This window comes from Dendrobates tinctorius, unplaced genomic scaffold, assembly GCF_039654945.1.
Source record: "Dendrobates tinctorius isolate UK_male_01 unplaced genomic scaffold, ASM3965494v1 ptg000090l, whole genome shotgun sequence".
NCBI classification, from domain to species: domain Eukaryota; kingdom Metazoa; phylum Chordata; class Amphibia; order Anura; family Dendrobatidae; genus Dendrobates; species Dendrobates tinctorius.
In genome coordinates this window covers 7,786,715-7,805,333 of record NW_027361758.1, presented here as the reverse complement: position 1 = coordinate 7,805,333, position 18,619 = coordinate 7,786,715, and the positions used below count along the sequence as shown (strand labels likewise).

At 41.8% G+C, this 18,619-nt stretch overlaps 1 protein-coding gene across 1 annotated transcript in view; it reads right to left on the bottom strand.

The window, feature by feature from the left end:
* Positions 1-18,619, bottom strand: part of HIP1R (huntingtin interacting protein 1 related) — a 209,194-nt gene that overhangs the window by 135,113 nt on the left and 55,462 nt on the right. The window contains exons 2-3 of the mRNA XM_073586048.1: positions 5,145-5,208; positions 915-1,057 (exon numbers count right to left, since the gene is read on the bottom strand). Of these exons, the coding sequence (XP_073442149.1) occupies positions 915-1,057; positions 5,145-5,208 (207 nt within the window). The remainder of the gene's footprint in view (positions 1-914; positions 1,058-5,144; positions 5,209-18,619) is intronic.

Genomic DNA, 18,619 nt, shown 5'->3' with positions numbered 1-18,619 from the left:
GGGATCGCTGGTGCATCGCTAAGTGTGACAGTACCTTAATAGCCAATGTGTATGGGGAGCTTTACCATAGTGAAAACAACCTGATAAGGTTGAATTCTTCTCTTGCAATTCTGATGTCCTTTAGTCCCTCAAAGTTTTTCTTGGTACACAGTCTAGATAATTGTGATAATATTGATTCTTATTTAAGGGCATGTGCAGAGTGTCTTTTTCAGGCAAAAGGGGCTCAACAAAATGTAAGAATTAACAAACGCACTGAAATGTCAAATGTACAGCAAGTGACTATGTTCAGTCTTTTGTAACTTCTTTTCACCAGGTTGATCAGATTTTAGATCAAAGTATCCCGATTAGCGACCGGGTGCAATGAGCAAACAGTGTTGATTCCTCAGTATTGCCGATGTCAGTGGTCACATGACCACATGTATGCGATTTGAATACATGCGGTCACGTGCCGACCAGACTTGTTCGGCTTCTCTCAATTAACTTCTATTGACCGAAGCTGGATGAGACTAGACAGAATATGACTGCAAGTCTGCAAACTGCATACATGCATTCATGTGCCTGACTGCTTGCGTGGGAAATACCGAAGAACCGAGACAACGTGTGCATCACACACAGACACCATTCAGAATTCAAAAGCCATAATCATTTAAAAGAACAGACCATTCTTCAAGCGGCTCCTTTTATATACAAGGAAAACAAGCAAGCAAATAAGCCACCGCAGAAATGAGGACAGGGACGATTCTTCATTAAAAACAATCCTAACATTTTCTGCTTGAAAAACGATGCGGGGTATGACAGCGTCTAAAAGACGTCTTGTGATACCCTAAAGGTGAACCATTAACTTACAAATACCTAATATTATTTGGTTCACATACAGTGCCATAGACGCTGAAATATCCGATACATTTGCTTACATTTTGATGACCATCACGGAGGACTTTATGAAGGACATGGCAGAACTTCCAGCTGAGGATGGAGCTGCTGGCTAAAGGTAAGCCAATGGCATAAGACCAGAAAGTGAATGCTCCTTTTTCATGATGAGTGCCCAATATTATTCCTAACATTTTTGTCAAGGAAAAACAAATTATAAAAAGATGCATCGGGCATTGAGGTGCTGCTGACATGGGAGTAATCAGTCACTTAACATGTATTGTGCATGCCCTACGGCACACTGTGCACCTTCCTTAATGATTAGAATAGGATGCATGCACAATACCTGCTAAGCATCAGATAGTTTTGACACCCACATCTCTCAGAACCAGATACAGAAGTGAGAGGTGCGCAACATTTTCTTTTTATCTGGAAACTAAACAAAATTAGCCTGACTTTAGACGAATATACAGTACAGACCAAAAGTTTGGACACACCTTCTTATTCAAAGAGTTTTCTTTATTTTCATGACTATGCAAATTGTAGATTCACTCTGAAGGCATCAAAACTATGAATTAACATGTGGAATTATATAAGTAACAAAAAAGTGTGAAACAACTGAAAATATGTCTTCTATTGTAGGTTCTTCAAAGTAGCCACCTTTTGCTTTGATTACTGCTTTGCACACTCTTGGCATTCTCTTGATGAGCCTCAAGAGGTAGTCACCAGAAATGGTTTTCACTTCACAGGTGTGCCCTGTCAGGTTCAATAAGTGGGATTTCTTGCCTTATAAATGGGGTTGGGACCATCAGTTGTGTTGTGCAGAAGTCTGGTGGATACACAGCTGATAGTCCTACTGAATAGACTGTTAGAATTTGTATTATGGCAAGAAAAGAGGCAGCTAAGTAAAGAAAAACGAGTGGCCATCATTAGTTTAAGAAATGAAGGTCAGTCAGTCCAAAAAATTGGGAAAACTTTCAAATAGTCCCCAAGTGCAGTGGCAAAAACCATCAAGCGCTACAAAGAAACTGGCTCACATGAGGACCGCCCCAGGAAAGGAAGACCAAGAGTCACCTCTGCTGCGGAGGATAAGTTCATCCGAGTCACCAGCCTCAGAAATCTCAGGTTAACAGCAGCTCAGATTAGAGACCAGGTCAATGTCACACAGAGTTCTAGCAGCAGACATATCTCTACAACAACTGTTAAGAGGAGACTTTGTGCAACAGGCATTCATGGTAAAATAGCTGCTAGGAAACCACTGCTAAGGACAGGCAACAAGCAGAAGAGACTTGTTTGGGCTAAAAAACACAAGGAATGGACATTAAACCAGTGGAAATCTGTGCTTTGGTCTGAGGAGTTCAAATTTGAGATCTTTGGTTCCAACCACCGTGTCTTTGTGCGACGCAGAAAAGGTAAACGGATGGACTCTACATGCCTGGTTCCTACCTGGTTCCTACCGTGAAGCATGGAGGAGGTGTGATGGTGTGGGGGTGCTTTGCTGGTGACACTGTTGGGGATTTATTCAAAATTGAAGGCATACTGAACCAGCATGGCTACCACAGCATCTTGCAGCGGCATGCTATTACATCCAGTTTGCGTTTAGTTGGACCATCATTTATTTTTCAACAGGACAATGACCCCAAAACACACCTCCAGGCTGTGTAAGGGCTATTTGACCAAGAAGGAGAGTGATGGGGCGCTATGCCAGATGACCTGGCCTCCAGAGTCACCAGACCTGAACCCAATCGAGATGGTTTTGGGTGAGCTGGACCGCAGAGTGAAGGCAAAAGGGCCAACAAGTGCTAAGCATCTCTGGGAACTCCTTCAAGACTGTTGGAAAACCATTTCAGGTGACTACCTCTTAAAGCTCATCAAGAGAATGCCAAGAGTGTGCAAAGCAGTAATCCAAGCAAAAGGTGGCTAATTTGAAGAACCTAGAATATAAGACATATTTTCAGTTGTTTCACACTTTTTTGTTAATTATATAATTCCACATGTGTTCGTAGTTTTGATGCCTTCATGAAAATGAAGAAAACTCTTTGAATGAGGTGTGTCCAAAATTTTAGTCTGTACTGTTTAAAAAAACAAGTTATCATCCAGAAATAAAAATGGACGATTTTCAACCTTCTTGCTTTCCTTTTTATACATCAGCAGGTAACAAAAACATACAAGAATACAGACTCCTATGTTAATAATTGCAATGCATTTCTATAAAAAAAAAAAAAAAATGGGTGACATGGAATCCATTTTTTGTGCATGCCTTGTATGATCATGTCTTATTTGAAAAACGTTTTTTCACATGCACACTCAGTCTATTCAACAACATTGGTTTGTGTACTGTCAACGTCCTATTCGATTATAACAAGGACAGCACATTCAACTGAGCCTAGCCTCATCAACAGAGGAATCCGCAGAATCTAAGGCACCGAGAAGACGGAATAAAGCGTTGAATATTTTATTGTGCAGCTCAGGTTGAGTCTGTATCTAAGCGAAGCATACTTTATTACGATGGTGCACGAAAAATCATGACACATGTATTGGAGCCAACAGTAAGAAGCTTTGCTTCAATTTCAGCCGCTTTTAACAAAAAATGCCCAGCATGCTGAACTTTTTCTTTAACACCATTAATATTACAGTGTCTCGAAAGGACACCAAACAGATTCCATTGTAGTTAACAGTCTGTCTGGCACCCTTTATATTTTTCACACAACACATGCATCTTTTTTGTAGGAGTTTCATTTTTCTAGTTCTACAATAAAAAAAAAAAAAAAAAAAAAAAAAAAAAAAGACAACAAAGTTTAAAACTAATAGACCTAAACCAAAAAATTTGAGTTCTCCCTTAGACTGATAGCAAAATAGCACAAATGTGGCTAAATGTCTGCATGTAGCAATGTAGCCAAGATTTAATCCATGAAAACATAGGGTTTATATAGATATATATATATAGATATATATAGAGAGAGAGAGAGAGAGAGAGAGAGAGAGAGAGAGAGAGAGAGAGAGAGAGAGAGAGAGAGAGAGAGAGAGAGAGAGAGAGAGAGAGAGAGATTCAGTGGCGCTCGTGTATGAATGTAATTCCAGCAGCAAACACTAAGACACCTATCACAAGGGTGTCAAAGAAATAAGGTAAAATAACTAGTAATATTAGTGTGCGCTTGGAACACTCAAAGAAGAGGGAAATCTAAATTGGGTGGTTATAGAAAAAAAAAGAAAAAAAAACAAACCTCTTATAAGTGCTCTTTATGTAGCTGGATAATAGCGAGAAAATAGCAATTAGTAATAGTCAATTGTAAGACCTCAGAAGAAGTGCTTAAGGGAAAAAGAATGTATACAGCTGGAGGTACACTGACAGGAGGCTGCCACCGGCCGGGGCAGCCCCTGTAACTCGTCTATACCCCAGTGTCAAAACCCCCCCCTCCTTTTCCAAGCGCTGGAGCAAAAAGCGCTATTTTAACTTGCACCGCTTACTGGAGTGAGGACATCGCATTATCTTTACAGGTACCGCTCTCTGACTTGTGCATTTACTATTGCGGCTACTCTGCACAGCCGTTCACAGGCTGCAATTTGACTTTGACTTTTTTTTAAGCTACTATCAGGGAGAATTACCCTGCAGTATATAACCTGTTCAGTGATTTCAGGTTTTTACCCTCACTCATGCCTTTTTAGTTTGTGATTGTTCAGGTTGGAACTAAGATTGCCACCAGCATCTATATATATTCTTTTTCCCTTAAGCACTTCTTCTGAGGTCTTACAATTGACTATTACTAATTGCTATTTTCTCGCTATTATCCAGCTACATAAAGAGCACTTATAAGAGGTTTTTTTTTTTTCTATAACCACCCAATTTAGATTTCCCTCTTCTTTGAGTGTTCCAAGCACACATTAATTATAAATTATATATATATATATATATATATATATATATATATATATATATATATATATATATATATATATATATATCTCTCAGGAATGGCCTCTTCCGTTTTCCATGTAGCAGAGCCCAAAGTACTGAAGACTGACTGAATGCTACACAAAGAAAGCTTTACTTCTAATGTGCGTTCTTAAATGTTGTCTGCCGAGAGCCCGAGACTCCAGATCTCGTACAGTGATTTGTATGTGCAGCTGCACCAGACAACCCCAGGAGTCCATGTTACTTGGAACACACGAATGTTGAAGGGTTGTTTTCGGCATCGTCTCATGTAGGAAACAGATGCTGCCAACAGCAGTTTTGCAGTCTTATGTATGGATAAAGCATTGTCTGTAAAGGATACGACGGGCGTGCTTCTCTTTCACGGGAGCTTCCTGGGCATTGATAGCCTTGCTGATGCTGATAGCCTGTGAAAAAGCCACATAAGCATTAATAGTCTTCATGGTATGGAGAGATGTTTTGCTTCACACTACCCTAAACACTTTTTTGAGTAACCTCACACAGTAGAGCAGATCTGAATGTGCATATACTGGAGATAGAATGATACTGCCAGAGAGAGGTGGCGCTTGAAGCTGCATGAGAAAGAGGTATTGGAGCGCTTGACGTGGGAATGGCGAATGGGGAGAAGGTGGATACAAGTATACTGCTTCAGTGTGAATTCTGTGGGAAACCTTTGGTTATCATTAGACCAGTATGGGGGGGCATTGGGTGTCACTACTTTGACGGGAATTGGAAAAGCAGTCACTACTCGGGGGGTGACTGGATGTGGCAAGCGACCCTCTCTCAGAGCTAAATGTGGCTCTCCACGTAACTACAGTAGCTTACATGATCAGAAAAACAAATACTGCACAAAAATAAATCCATCCCACGACACAATCAGCACTCGATAGACCTCTGAATAATGGGGTCTGTTTAGTTTCCAGCAGATAATTTTTACTGGCAGAAAGTTTGATTAAGGCACTTGCAGGAGATCCTTCTGAGGTTTCTACTCAAGTGTGAGCTCAGCCCAAGTGTCATAATAAAGAAGTACAACCATTAATAATTTTTTCCCTAAACCAAATACTAGTGTAGTGATCAGTGAGTATATTAGCACATTTACACTACACTAACATTTAAACAGGTATAAGAACTAAAAAAAAAAAAATCATAACAGGAGTGCTTCTTTAATGAGTGTAAATGAAATCGATTAAAGGAGCACTGCCATCAAACGTTTTATTGCCCATACCTGTGTAATGATATACGTAGTGCAAGAGCTGTAAAATACTCGCAGACTGCAATCTTCCCAAATTACCAGCACTGCTCCGATCCTCTTGTGGGTCACGTGACGGTTATTCTGACTTGCAGGATCACAATGCTTGAGCCGGAAGTTGCTTTTACAGTGTAAGCCTATGGAGCCTTGTTCTGATATTCCAAAAACTTACACTGTAAAAGACTTCTGGATTACATGTAACCTAGAAGAGGACCGGAGTGGCGCAGGAAACCGGGGAAGACTGCAATTGTGCAACTGGCGAGTATATTACTACACTTACACTACACAAAACCTCTGGTGCGAGTGCTTCTTTATACAAAGTTGTATCATACATTAGGCATGCCAGACAACTGACTCTGCTACAAACATGTCACAATTGTAAACACAATGTATGATGAGGTGTTTTAAATTAAATATGTTGACAAGAGTTTTGGTCTCCAAATTTCCATCACTAGCTGACTGGATCTCCTATGCTTTCTGAAAATCAATACTAGTGAATGCTGTATGCTACTTAGGGAAATCATCAATTGTAAACTGCAAATGTTCTTCCCCAAGAGTCTCCACCTCCGTGACTGCACATATGATGCTTGTAAAGGGTAAAGTTCTCTTTTTATAAAGTCCGGCATCTCCTTTGGCAAACATGGACACCTTTGAAAAGTAGAGGCAAGCCACAGTCCGACAGTACGGGAGGACTGGAGACCAAGAAGATGCTGATATATTGAAACGGAACCTAGCAGCAGCTGTTTGGTCTAAAAAACACCCCCAAAATCAGTAAAGATGCTTAGGTGTTGGGAGAGAAGTAAAGAAAGCTATGCTATGAATACACATCAATCTGGCTTGATTCATAAATCCCCGACCATATAGTTTTTCAATGAATTACCTTAATTAGCATAGATGAAGATTAATAAGGACACCTTAGGCAAACCTTTTAAACCGTGTAGGAGAGCCACAGTCAGCTAGTGGTAGAATCTGAGACCAAAAAACTTGCCAATAGTTTGCCTTTAAAAGGATGGTATCTGGAATTAAAAGGCTAATCTGATAATCCACTGTTTGAACTTCCATATTACATGGCGCAAAATAAAATAGTGTTCTTTTCAAACACACACATGTTCCATGACTGCATACACACTAAATAATTAGGTAAACTTTAAAAATGTGGATGTCAAATTTGGTTTCCAAAAAAACACAAAGGGTTTTAGTGAGTGCAGTATTTTACGTGCAAACAAGCACTGTGAGAAAAATGGGGAAAAAGTGAAAATAAATTCATTATTATATTAAGAGGGCCTTTCACAAGTTTTTTATATCAATCTGCATAAAATAAGTCACAAAAAAAGAGTTAAAAGAAGACAGTTTTTTTAGATTCTGTATTCTGAAATATGAGGTCAGCAAAAGGTGGGTTAGAGCCCCCAGTACAATGTCTCACAAGAGAGTATAACAGCAATAAAGAAAGCAAAAAAACATAACTTTTAATTAAGTAATGATAAAATGAAGCCACCCATGGAGGGAATGAAGGTACATAAAATAGAAAGGAAGGTAGGAGACCTTACTTCTCTCATTAAATGTTTAGGAGATGAATATACGGATATCAATTATAGTAAGCATATAGCTACAGTCATCAACGTATATAGATCAGACAACTAAAACCAGTTCAGCAAAAAATGACTAGACCCAACTGTGTGAACTCATAGCATATGATAATAAATGACAAAATATGGCAATGTCACAGGGTAAATCAAATAGCAATGAACTGACAGTGCAATCTATGGGGTATTGTCAAGAGGAAGACTAGAGACACCAGACCCAATAATGCAGATGAGCTGAAGGCTGCTATCAAAGCAACCTGGGCTTCCATAACACCTCAGCAGTGCCACAGACTGATCCCCTCCATGCCACGCCGCATAGATGCAGTACCACACTCGGATCCTTCAGACGGAACTGAAAACCCATCTCTTCAGGAAAGCCTACAGCCTGTAATGATCCCCGCTGCCTCATCACCACTACTGGAGCTACCGCCTCACCATCACTGGAGCTGCTGCAACCCCCCAACCTACTGTCTCCTTCTCCACCATCCTGTAGCATGTAAGCCTGAAAGGGCAGGGTCTTCTCTCCCTCTATATCAGTATGTGATTGTTAGTTTGTTTACTGTAAGTGATATCTGTAATTTGTATGTAACCCCTTCTCATGTACAGCACCATGGAATCAATGGTGCTATATAAATATATAATAATAATAATAAATAATAATAATAATAATTGATGCAAAAGAAGCCCAGACCAAGTATTGAGTGCATTTACTGAGCATACATTTCAGTAGGCCAACATTTCGGATTTTAAAATCATTTTTTAAGCTGGTGTTATAAAGTCAAAAAACACACGAGTGCTTACTTGTCAGTGAGTGGGGCTACATCCTCAGCTGCTAAGGTCAAGTGAGGGTCGGTGTCAGCCCAGACTGAGGTACAATGTCAAACACATAAAATTGACCTGCGCTCAAGGACACCACAAAATACTGAAATGGCTAAAGGCCCCGTCACACTAAGCGAGATCCCTAGCGATATCGCTTAAGCGTCACCGATTTTGTGACGCAGCAGCGATATTGCTAGCGATATCGCTGTGTGTGATACTTACCTCCGACCGGCTCCCCCGCTGTCTATCGCTGATCACACGAGAACGTCCTGGGCCGTTTCTCGTCGCTTCCTGCTGGCGCCGATGAGCGATGCGTGGACGCGGGCGGGAGGACATCTTCATCACCGCGTTTGACAGGTAACGACCGCCGACCGCTGCTGCATCGCTGGTGAGATCTGCCTGTTTGGCAGCTCACTAGCGACCATTTAGCGATGCACCAGCGATCCTGACCGGGTTGTATCGTGGTCGGGATCGCTGGTGCATCGCTAAATGTGACGGTACACTAAAGCTAGCCTGAGTGATGGAAGCCCCACTGGGGGTATATGATAGCAACCCAAGAGCAGTAGTTTAAAGGAATGCAACACAATCAAATAGGGAGGCGATAGAAGGTCCTACTGGGAAACCTAAAATGCACATTAACTATAAAAGTCGCTCTTATGTTGTTAAAAACACTGAGAATAATAGGGGGGGGGGGGGTCAAACGTAAGACTGTAGAAAGTAAATTGCCCCACAAACTTCCACAGCATTAAAAAACATTAACCACTGCGCCTGTAATGAACATGTTCCACATGGGTAATAGCATAGGCAAGCAAAAATTTCATTACACTCCCCGGGACGCAGGGTGTCTAGGAGAAGCTCGCGGTGGCTGCAGCTGGTGAATGACAGGCAGTTGCCGGGTCACACTCCGAGGCGGTGAAGCCGCAAAGCATCCATTCAAGGAGGTCAGCCTTCCTTGTTACAGGAGTGCGCGCGAGGCAGAAAGGGAGCGGTGGAGCAGAACACGCTGGGTAGAGCCAGGGGAAGCTCTGGCTGGAAGCGTCCCTGGATACCCGCTAGGAAACAGCAGCCAAAGGGTACCTGAGCATGTGACATCACAGCTAGTATGGAGCAGCACAAGGACCCAAAGGGACGAAGGCGGCCTTCGAAACACGTTGGTCTGCTTATTGGTCCTTGGGCTGCTCCGTACTAGCTGTGATATCACACGCTCAGGTACCCTTCGCCTGCTGTATCCGTAGTTCGTGTTTACCGCTAAGCCACGATTTAGCACACATCCACTGACACTAATCCTATAACAAAGGTTGGCAGCTATAGGACAGTCAGTCTTGTTTTATTGGTGATTTCAAAATAAAAGAGGAATGTGACTAGTCCAAGCAGCAGCCACACCTTGTGCTAAATTTGAGATGAGCAACTGGTTTTGCTTCCACACACTAAACTATTTAATGTGCAACTTACAACATAACATAATGACTAATTGCAGCAACCTTTACAATATTAATAAAGTCGTTTGGAAAAAAACAAGAATACTGAAAATACAGGAATAACGTAATATGTCCCATTATTATAAATATTACCATCATAAGTTGGTGCAGTAACACAGCTACCAACATCTCTGCAGTCAGCAGAATAATGGCAGCTTCTCCTACACCAGCCTGTCATCCGCAAATGAAGCAGCTGACCAAACATCCTGTGTCTGCTGATAATACAGTCACCATGGACCTGCTCCTGCACCCCCAGCTTCCTAACTCAATTGTTGGATGTTTTGTAATAAGGCAAAATGATGAGTAAAGAATTCCTTAGATAATTAGTTTTTTTTTTTTTTAGACAACTACTGCTAGCATCACACACTAAGGCTATGTTCACATGTCCAGTAATCATCATTAAGAACGGATCCAGCAGCAATCAGTAAACCAGTTGTGCAGGCTACTTTTGTCCTTAAAAAAAAATAAATAAATAAAATCTGATTTCAAGGGGATGCGTTTAAGTATTGAAATATATGGAAAAACAGTTGCAATAAATAGCCATCAGTTTTTCCTTCATTTTCAAATGGATCCATTTTTTGGCTTAAGGGATCAGTTTCAACTGGGAGAAAAAAAACAAACTGACGGCTATTTATCAGACCCGTTTTACATAGACTTTAATGTTAAATAAACGGATCCATTTGAAATCAATTTTTCAGCAGGATAAAAAAAAGTTATATCTGCACAACTTTTTGGTAAGTGATGGCTTCCTTGTAGCTGATGAATACTGGACATGTGAACGTAAAGGCCCTTTTACATTTAGCGATGCACCAGCGATCCGACCAGGTCAGGATCGCTGGTGCATCGCTAAACGATCGTTAGTGAGCTTCCACACAGGAAGATCTCACAGCGATGCAGCGGGCGATACTCACCTTTCACACACAGCGATGCTGACGTCCTCCCGCTCGCCTCCACGCTTCGCTCGTCTCACAGCAGGCAGCTGACGACGAGAAATGGAGCCGCACGATCAGCTATGGACAGCGGGGGAGCCGGTCGGAGGTATCACATATAGCGATATCACTAGCAATATCGCTATAACGTCACCAAATCGGTGACGTTATAGCGATATTGCTAGCGATATCGCTATGTGTAAAACCCCCTTAACCCAACAGAAACGCCTCTTCCTCTCTGAAGAGGCAATTTGCATATTTCATTTCCCAGAGGAGCACTGAAAGGCCTAGAAGTCTCCTTACCTTGGCACATCAGACATGTCACACGCCACAAAGACAGACGTTACCCCTTAGACACCAACACAAGAAACACAGTATCACCAAAAATGCCTTGTTAGCAGACACAAACTTGTGCACTTCGAATCTATCCCATTCCTTAAAGACACATAGTGACATGCTAGGAAATAATGGCTCACTTTTCTTCCTTCAGACATGAAACAGTTAAGATATTTTTACTTTGAAAGATCCTTGAATAACCATATTTGCTTCTTAATACGTAACTTAATCATCACACAAAGAACGAGCCTACATACAGACGCCTGACCTCATTTCATACAGACAGCTTTTGTAACATCCACCAATTTATATTCAGCGAACTATATACACTGGCCAAAACGAGAAGATCACCCCCCTCTCACACGCTCTCCGTCCCGATACGGACAATCATTGTAGTATTAGGGATGGCTTCACACATTTTAGAGTACATCTTGCATATGTACCGGGAAAACTTAAGCATACATCAAATTCAGATGCTTCTCACAAAATTAGAAAATCAAAAAGTAATTTCAGTTCTTCAATACACAAAGTGAAACTCGTATATTATATAGAGCCAATACTCACAGAGTGATCTATTTCATGGGTTTATTTCTGTTTATGTTGACGATTTTGGCTTACAGCCAATGAAAACCCAAAAGTCATTATCTCAGTAAATTAGAATACTTTATAACACCAGCTTGAAAAATGATGGCCTACTGAAATGTATGTTCAGTAAATGCACTCAATACTTTGTCAGGGCTCCTTTTGCATCAACTACTGCATCAATGCGGTGTAATCTATGGAGTATCGTCAAGAGGAAGATGAGAGAGACCAGACCTAGCAGCCTTCAGCTTGTCTGCTTTATCATCAAAGCAACATGGGCTTCCATAACATCTCAGCAGTGCCACAGGCTGATCACCTCCATGCCACGCCACATTGATGCAGTAATTAATGCCAAAGGACCCCAACCAAGTATTGAGAGAATTTACTGAACATACATTTCAGTAGGCCAACATTTCAGATTTTAAAATAATTTTTCAAGCTGATGTTAACTATAATTTACTGAGATAATGACTTTGGGTTTTCATTGGCAGTAAGCCATAATCATCAACATTAACAGAAATAAACACTTGAAATAGATCACTCTGTGTGTAATGGCTCTACATAATAAATGAGTTTCACTTTTTGTATTGAAGAACTGAAATAAATTAACTTTTTGGTGATATTCTAATTTTGTGAGAAGCATTATATACCCTCACCTTACTCCTCATTCCCCCTCTGATCACAATCTGCATAGCGTCTCAGTAGCTGCACTGCCTGGCAAACAGAGTGCATGCGACGAAATGACGTGATCGCACACCCGCTGTGTCAGAGACCGAGGAGAATGATAGGGGAGAGAGCGTCATCTGACGCTCCCACTTACAGTATATTATTGCTTTAAACCGTATCGGCATCTAAAATGCCGATACAGTTGGAATGCAGGGGGCGGCGGCGGGGCCCCATGGTGGCTGCGTGGTGTGCAGCTATTAGGAATAAAATGCCACTAGTAGCAGCACACCACTGGCTGGGGGCTCCTGCCCTAGGCAGCTGCCTAATTTGCTTGCCCCTAATACGGGCCCTTGCATATGGATTTTATGGGGTTCACTAATGTCCATTACTGGATTGATGGAATGCGGTGATCCCATACAGAACAAGAATCCACTTATAAAGCATTTGGAGAAATTATGTATGATCTGTTCATTAAGAAAATACCAGTGTTGCAATTAATCTCTAGTTAGATAGTTCACTGTTAAAAGGGAATCTGTCACCCTATTTTTTGCCTATCACCTACCAGCACGGACATCAGGGGTTTATCTACAGCATTCTGTAATGCTGTAGATAAGCTGCCCCCCCCCCCCCCCGATGTAACCTGAAAGATAAGAAAAACGAGTTGGATTATACTCACCGGGGGGCGGTCCGGTCTTGGTCCAATGGGTGTTGCAGTCCAGCGCCTCCCTTCTTCTAACGGTGACGTCTACTTCTTTGCTGCCTGTCATGGCTCCTGCACAGGCGCACTGCTCTTCCCTGTTGAGGGCAGAACATAATACTGCAGTGCGCAGGTGCCAGACCTCTCCCGGCGCCTGCGCACTGCAGGACTCTGCTCTGCCCTCAACAGGGAAGAGCAGTGCGCCTGTGCAGGAGCCACGACAGGCAGCAAAGAAGAGGATGTCACCGTTAGAAGATGCGAAGCACCGGACGGGACGGCGACACCCATCGGACCGGATCCTCGGGTGAGTATAATCTAACTGTTATCTTAGCTTTCAGGTTAGATCGGGGGCTTATCTACAACATTACAGAATGCTGTAGATAAGCCCCTGATGTCCGTGCTGGTAGGTGATAGGCGAAAAATAGGGTGACAGATTCCCTTTAAAGCAGCCAAGGGACAAGCTAAAAACACACAACCACAAGCCTGTGCAAAATAAAAATTGTCAGGTAGGGAAGGATATTTTAAAAGGGCTAAGACTATAATTTTACAGCATACTGCAACAGTTTTCTTTGAAGTAAACAAGTAGTTAAAGTTTTCCTGTTTTTTTTTTTTTTACTTTTTAGCTGTTGTGACTGTGCATGAGTAATGCTACTATTTCTGGCCTTTCATTATATGAATCCTGCAGCTGAACCAGTTTTCCCTTCTGTAGGCTCTTTCATTTTCAGTTGCCTCTGAGCTAATGGGTGGAGACTAGCTGCTGTGATGTCTCCCCATGCACAGTACATAAGTATGAGGGATTCCTGACAGAAGCAGGATGGAGGACATCATACATCACCACCACACAGCTTAGTTCTGAAGTTTGCATTGAAGTGACATACATTTGTTAAAAGATGCAGGATGATTTGCCTAGCCTCTAGATGAGCTCAAGGCTTTTTACATTCCCCCTCAGTAGAGTTTAACAGATGCTGTAACCTAATACTACAATGGTTTGGAAGCTCATCGTTGTTTCAAGAAGAAAGATTTGAGCAGTTTGGTGTTTTTTTTTTGGTTTTTTTTTTTTAGAGTAGAATCAGTGTGGAAGGGACCTCCAGGATCAGTATTGTTCAACCCCCTGCTCAATGCAGGATTCACTAAACCATCTCAGACAGATGTCTGTCCAGCCTCTGTTTGAAGACTTCCATTGAAGGAGAACTCACCACCTCTCGTGGCAGCCAGTTCTACTCATTGATCTCCATCAAAAAGTTTTTTCTAATTATCTAATCTACATCTTCTCCCTTTGTGTTCCATGCCATTGTTTCTAGATTTTGAGTTCAGGAAATGGGAGAGAAGGAGAGAGGGAGAGCGAGAAGTAGGCTTTAGGTGGAGGAAGCAGCATATCTTTCTGATCATATTACTACATTTCTTATATTCTCTTGTACTATTTATGCAGTATGTTGAAACAACAGTGACCATACATATGAACAGATGCAAAGTCCACTAAAGCCAAGATTGCAATATATAGTTGTAAACTAATTTTAGGAAAATACTAAGTAAAGGATGTGGGAAAATCACATATGTTCAATGGCGTAACGACGACTGCTGCGACCGGGCCTGGACAATCAGGGGCCCACTTTCACCAGCTGAAGTGTATTGCACCACACGGACCTGATGCCATTACACACTGCCGGCCAATCATAGGCCAGCAGCTGACATGGGCATACACGTGACCGGGTTTCCATGGCAGTGACGTCACGAGCTCTTGATGCACGCTGAAGTTGGCTGTCAGCTTCAGAGGAGGATGTGCAAAACGAGGGAAGTTGAGGATTTTTTTTTCCTTTTATTATTTTATTTTAAATCAGTGACCATACTACCACGTACGACCGTGGCCGTGCGTTACATTACCATGCACAACCGTGGACTGTACAGTATATTTATGAAGGACTATAGGCAGAGGAGATTACGATATATGAATGACTATGGACTGTGAGTCATACGATATAGAGGACTACGGGCTATTAAGTATATTATATGAAGGACTATGGGCTGCATTATACCATATGAAGGACTATGGGGAGTCCATTATACTTATTCTATGAGGCCCCATGACTTCTATGTATGCCACAGGTAAGTATAATGTTTTGCTTTGTTTCTATACAAAAAAGAACAGCGGCAGAACGAGGGACATATATACTAGGATGAGGAACATCTAGGCAAAGATGGGGCCTAAGACGAGGTATATATTTATTTTTTTTCATGATGGAGGGCCCAGATACAAATCTTACACCGGGGCCCATTAGAATCTATTTACGCCACTGCATACACCGTGTGCAGAATGATTAGGCAAGTTGTATTTGAGAGGATTCTTTTTATGTAACAACAACTATGTTCTCAATCAACCCAAAAGACTCAGATTTCAAAGCTTAATATTTGTGGAAGTTGGAGTGGGTTTTTCTTTTTTTTAGATTTGGCCATCTTAGGAGGATATCTGTTTGTGCAGGTAACTATTACTGTGCAGAATTATTAGGCAACTTAATAAAAACCAAATATATACCCATCTCACTTGTTTATTATCACCAGGTAAAGCAATAGAGCAACACAATATTTAGAAATAAACATTTCTGACATTCAAACACAAAACAAAAAAAATCAGTGACCAATATAGCCACCTTTCTTTACGATGACACTCAAAAGCCTTCCATCCATAGATTCTGTCAGTTGCTTGATCTGTTTACAATCAACATTGCATGCAGCAGCCACCACAGCCTCCCTGACACTGTTCCGAGAGGTGTACTGTTTTCACTCAATGTAGATCTCACATTTTATGAGGGACCACAGGTTCTCTATGGGCTTCAGATCAGGTGAACAAGGGGGCCATGTCATTATTTTTTCTTCTTTTAGACCTTTACTGGCCAGCCACGCTGTGGAGTATTTGGATCCATGTGATGGAGCATTGTCCTGCAAGAAAATCATGTTATTCTTGAACGATACCGACTTCTTCCTGTACCACTGCTTGAAGGTGTCGTCCAGAAACTGCCAGTAGGTCTGGGAGTTGAGCTTCACTCCATCCTCAACACGAAAAGGTGCCACAAGTTCATCTTTGATGATACCAGCCCATACCAGTACCCCACCTCCACCTTGCTGGTGTCTGAGTCGGAGTGGAGCTCTCTGCCCTTTACTGATCCAGCCTAGGGCCCATCCATCTGGCCAATCAAGAGTCGCTCTCATTTCATCAGTCCATAAAACCTTAGAAAAATCAGTCTTAAGATATTTCTTGGCCCAGTTTTACGTTTTATCTTAGGTTTCTTGTTGAAAGATGGTCGTTTTTCCAGTCTTCCTCAGCTTGGCCATGTCCCCGAGTATGGCACATCTTGAGCTTTTTGATACTCCAGTAACGTTGCAGCTCTGAAATATGGCAAAACTGGTGGCAAATGGCATCTTGGCAGCTTCACGCTTGATTTTCCCTCAATTCATTGGCAGTTATTTTGCGCCTTTTTTTTTTATCAACATGCTTCTTGCGACCCTGTTGGATATTTGCCATGAAAATGCTTGATTGTTCAGTGATCACGCTTCAAAAGTTTGGCAATTTTAAGACTGCTGCATCCCTCTGCAAGACATCTCACAATTTTTGACTTTTCAGAGTCCTTCAAATCTTTCTTCGGACCCATTTTGCCAAAGGAAAGGAAGTTGCCTAAAAATTAAGCACACCTTATATAGGGTGTTGATGTCATTAGACCACACCCCTCCTCATTACATAGATGCAAATCACCTGATTTAAATAATTGGCAGTTGGCTTTCAAGCCTATACAGCTTGGAGTAGGACAACATGTATAAAAAGGATGATGTGATCAAAATACTCAGTTGCCTAATATTTCTGCACCAAGTGTATGCTCCATGCTGCAATCATACGGTCATTGCTACATGAATATTTGTAAGCGAAAAACCACTGTGGTTCAGCTTTAAAGGGAACCTGTCAACAGGATTTTGTCAAGTAACCTACAGACAGTGTCAGATTGCTACCGTTAGTCTGATTAAAATGATACCTTGGTTGATGAAATCAGTCTTGTGGTGGTGGTTTAATCTTAATTTTCAGTTTTGCGTTAATGATATGCTCATGCTCCGGGGCGGGGGTCTTCATGTGGTGCTCTGCTTACATTTTCATCTGCATGGGCTTATGACAGGTCCTTCAGTGGCCTGCCCCCTATTTTAAAATATTGTGCTTCCGCAGTTCATATTGTGGCCTTTAAAAAAATTTTAACTACAGCAAAGTGGCTTTGGAAAGTAGTATCATCTACTGCTTGCTGATAGATGATACCAGGCATGCGCTGCCATATTGCTGTCATTTTAAAAGAAACATTTAACTACAGCAAACCGATGCTGGTGGTGCATGAGCAGTAGCATCTATCGCTTGCCAATAAACGGTGTTCCAAATTATTATGCAAAAAAAGTTTAGGAGTGATAAGGTTAGAATTTTTTTTGTTTGTCATTTAAACTCATTGATGGTGATGTGTGTCAGGGCTCTTTATATCACTGAAAGCAATTGCAGATACCTGTGCAAATTAGTTTGGCAGATGTGTCCAAATAAAGGCAAGACTACTTAAGAAGGCTGTTTCACATTATTAAGCAGCCTACCTTTTTTGCCAAAATGGGAAAGAAAAAGGATGTGTCGACTGCTGAGAAGCAACAAATTGTCGAGTATTTAGGTCAAGGCATGAATACAATCAACATTGCCAAGACACTTCATTGTGATCATCGCACAATCAAGAAGTATGTAGCTGATTCCCAGCACACACGTGTGCGTGCTGATAAGGAAAAATTGAGGACTCTTTCCAACAGGCAATTGCGTCAGGTTAAAAGAGCAGCTGCAAAAATGCCTTGTCATAGCAGCAGACAAGTTTTTGAAGCTGCTGGTGCCTCCAACGTCCCCCGAACAACAAGATGCAGGGTCCTTCAGAGGTTTGCAGTTGTGCGTCCTGTCGACCACCTCTATCCACTGCACACAAGCAGAAACGGCTCCAGTGGGCCAAACGATACATGAAGACTGACTTCCAAACTGTTTTGTTCACCGATGAGTGCCGTGCAATGTTCGATGGTCCAGATGGATGGAGTGGAGGATGGCTGGTTGATGGACACCCCATGAAAACACGGCTAAGGCGCCAACAAGGAGTAATGTTTTGGGCTGGAATCATGGGGAGAGAGATTGTCGGCCCCTTTAGGATCCCTGAAGGGGTAAAGATGAACTCCATAATCTATGTGGAGTTTCTAAAACAGCACTTCCTGCCATGGTTCAAGAGGAAGAACCGTGCTTTCCGCAGCAAGATCATTTTCATGCATGATAATGCACCGTCTCATGCTGCAAATAACACATCTGCATCTCTGGCTGCTATGGGCATAAAAAAGGACAAACTTATGGTGGGCCACCATCTTCCCCTGACCTCAACCCCATTGAGAACCTCTGGAGCATCATCAAAAGGAGGCAGTTCACATCTAAGCAACAGCTCTG